This window comes from Montipora foliosa, chromosome 2 (genome assembly GCF_036669935.1).
Source record: "Montipora foliosa isolate CH-2021 chromosome 2, ASM3666993v2, whole genome shotgun sequence".
Lineage (NCBI taxonomy): Eukaryota > Metazoa > Cnidaria > Anthozoa > Scleractinia > Acroporidae > Montipora > Montipora foliosa.
Window position 1 is genome coordinate 29,139,004 of NC_090870.1, and position 2,500 is coordinate 29,141,503.

General features: G+C 37.4%; 1 protein-coding gene across 1 annotated transcript in view; it reads right to left on the minus strand.

The window, feature by feature from the left end:
- Positions 1-2,500, minus strand: part of LOC137992800 (tetraspanin-3-like) — a 20,857-nt gene that overhangs the window by 8,029 nt on the left and 10,328 nt on the right. The window contains exon 5 of the mRNA XM_068838319.1: positions 626-760. Coding sequence (XP_068694420.1) covers positions 626-760 — 135 coding nt within the window. The remainder of the gene's footprint in view (positions 1-625; positions 761-2,500) is intronic.

The window sequence follows — 2,500 nt, forward strand, 5'->3', positions numbered from 1 at the left end:
CCAGGATTTTGTCTCAGGGAGTCCCAGGGCCCCCTTTCCAGAAAAATATGGGCCCTGCAGGAGCTTAAGTGGGACAAGATTACTTGCACTCCATGACTAGGGTGGAAAACATCCTTCATGATTTCTCTGTCCATTTCATCAAGGTACATTCAAAAACTCTTGCAATGGTGTCCCTTCAACAACATTGTAAACACATTTAATTTGTTTGCCTCGAGACGCATATTAAAGGTCATAAAGTGAAGTGAAGTTATTAGTGAACACTGTAATCTCTGCCTTCCATCACTGAACTTTAAAGGGTAACCTTTCACTTGTAAAACTAAATTCCGCTTGCTATTTTTTGTACTGTTGTGATGAGAAAATTAAATTCTACTTTTCTACAATGTAAATTAAACTTTTTCGTGTTTCAGTTAACATGAATAATCCCCAATAATTATACGGAAACTAAGCGTTTCCATGGTAATGGTCCATACTGTAAAATTGCGACCAAAAATCAGCCAACCAGAGTGCTCCATTTAAGCCTGAGAATTGCTTGTCAAGATAATAAAATTACTTACTTTGAAATCTAAATGCCATGTTTGGCAGCTGAAATTTGTGCTCCACTAACAATTCCATTAGCCTCACTTACCTCGTTGTAATCAAACCCAGCAAGGCAGTGGCCAACAATTAGATGCTTGCAACAGGACTTGGGATAATTACCGGGAAGAAAATGTTTAGAGTGCTCGAACCAGTCATCTGGCCCTTTGCTGCCACAACACTTCAGCTATTACAATAAAGAAAGCAAACCATGCTTTAAATACATGTACATGTCAGATTTCCTGATCTTGTTTGCTAGCAATCTATTCAAGGCAATGAGAGATAATAATAAATTCAATTAGTAGGACTTTATCCATAAGGAAGAAAGCCTGTATAATTATTGTCCTGGCATCTTAATTTGTCATTAACTTATTTTCTTGGAATCTTTATTTGGGTTTTGACAAACTGCGAGCCAGAGAGCCACGCAAGTCACACGAGTATCGCATTTACATTGTTACTCAATGATGAACAGTATTCAAGCCTAAGTATCACCCATTTTAAAACAGTTAGCTTCAATAACTGCATGGCTTGCATGTTGACTCACATGGCTTGCTGGACTCCTTTATTTTCCTGTGCTCCCTCTCTTGAGAGCGCCGAGAATGGCAGCCACTTTTCTTAAGCTCTGCAGTTTTTATATCTTATTAGTTTGTATTTTTACACTTTTACATTTTAACAGCTCACAATCCTCTGTCCAACAGTATTGCAAAGGTCATGTGGGATTAACTTTCATCTTTCACCACCAATCTGCGAGCAATTTAGAACTGACTGCCTGGTCAGTTGCTAAGTTTAGATGGACAACATTCTCAAGTCAACCTAAGTCTCGCCGCTGCTGCACAAAATGGCACAAGCATGGCCATATCCTTATCCAAAATATTAATACCAATGCTGGACTTTCCTATGGATCTAACTATTCACATGGACATTGAACCAAATCCAGGTGAAACTGTAAATCCATCTACGAATACAGAGAGCTTTAATTGTCATTCACTTCAAGGCTCTACATTGCATTATGCTAATTTCCAGAGCAAACCAATTGTTTACACTGCGGATCAGCTTCTTGCTCTTAAGCCCTGTGCTTCCATAATTTCTCTGTACACCAAGACCTGTCTTAAATCTCTAGGAATCGCAAGACCAAGATGAGGGGTCAGAGCTGGGAAATGAATCAAGGAGAGTCAATTGAATTTGTCATTACCAATATCTACAAGGGTAACTTTGTGCTCTGTTGGTTATGCAAATGTCATTGTGTATCATCTTGCAAGAATTAAAAATCATTAATATTTTGCATAATCGAATCGAAATAATCGAAACCGAAAGGCAATAATCGAAATCGAATCGAATCGAAAGGAACATGAATCGTTACACCCCTATTGTACATGTATAATTATTTCCAATCTATTAATAATATTAATATCAATTATTATTAACATTTTGTGACATTGCTTTTCAAATGCATCATGGAACCTTTTGTGATGCAAATGCTTCGGGAAGTTAATGACTTTAGTCAACGCGTTTGTGTTTGCGTTGAATGCAAGTTACAAGTTAAAAGTCAAAAGCAAACTAGTTGAAGACTAGTTTGAAACTAGTTTGAAATGTATTTGGTGCTTTGCTTATCTCTGAGTGGTACTGTAAGTTTACTAAGCGTGCAGTCAAATATAGTTATACAACTAAGCGACCAACTCTTGCAGAACTAATCACAACTAAAGCCCCGTTTACACGATCAATTTTTATGTGACAACTTTTATGTGACAATTTTTATTTGCTCATGTAGACGAGGGAAATTGGCCAATTTTTATGTGACAAATACATTTGCTGAAAAGCTGGCGTGTTAGCTTTTATGTGACAAATAAAAATTGTCATACACGGAAAATTGCTCGTGTAGACGACTCGTCACATAAAATGTGGCAATTATTGGTGGTCCCCAATCTTC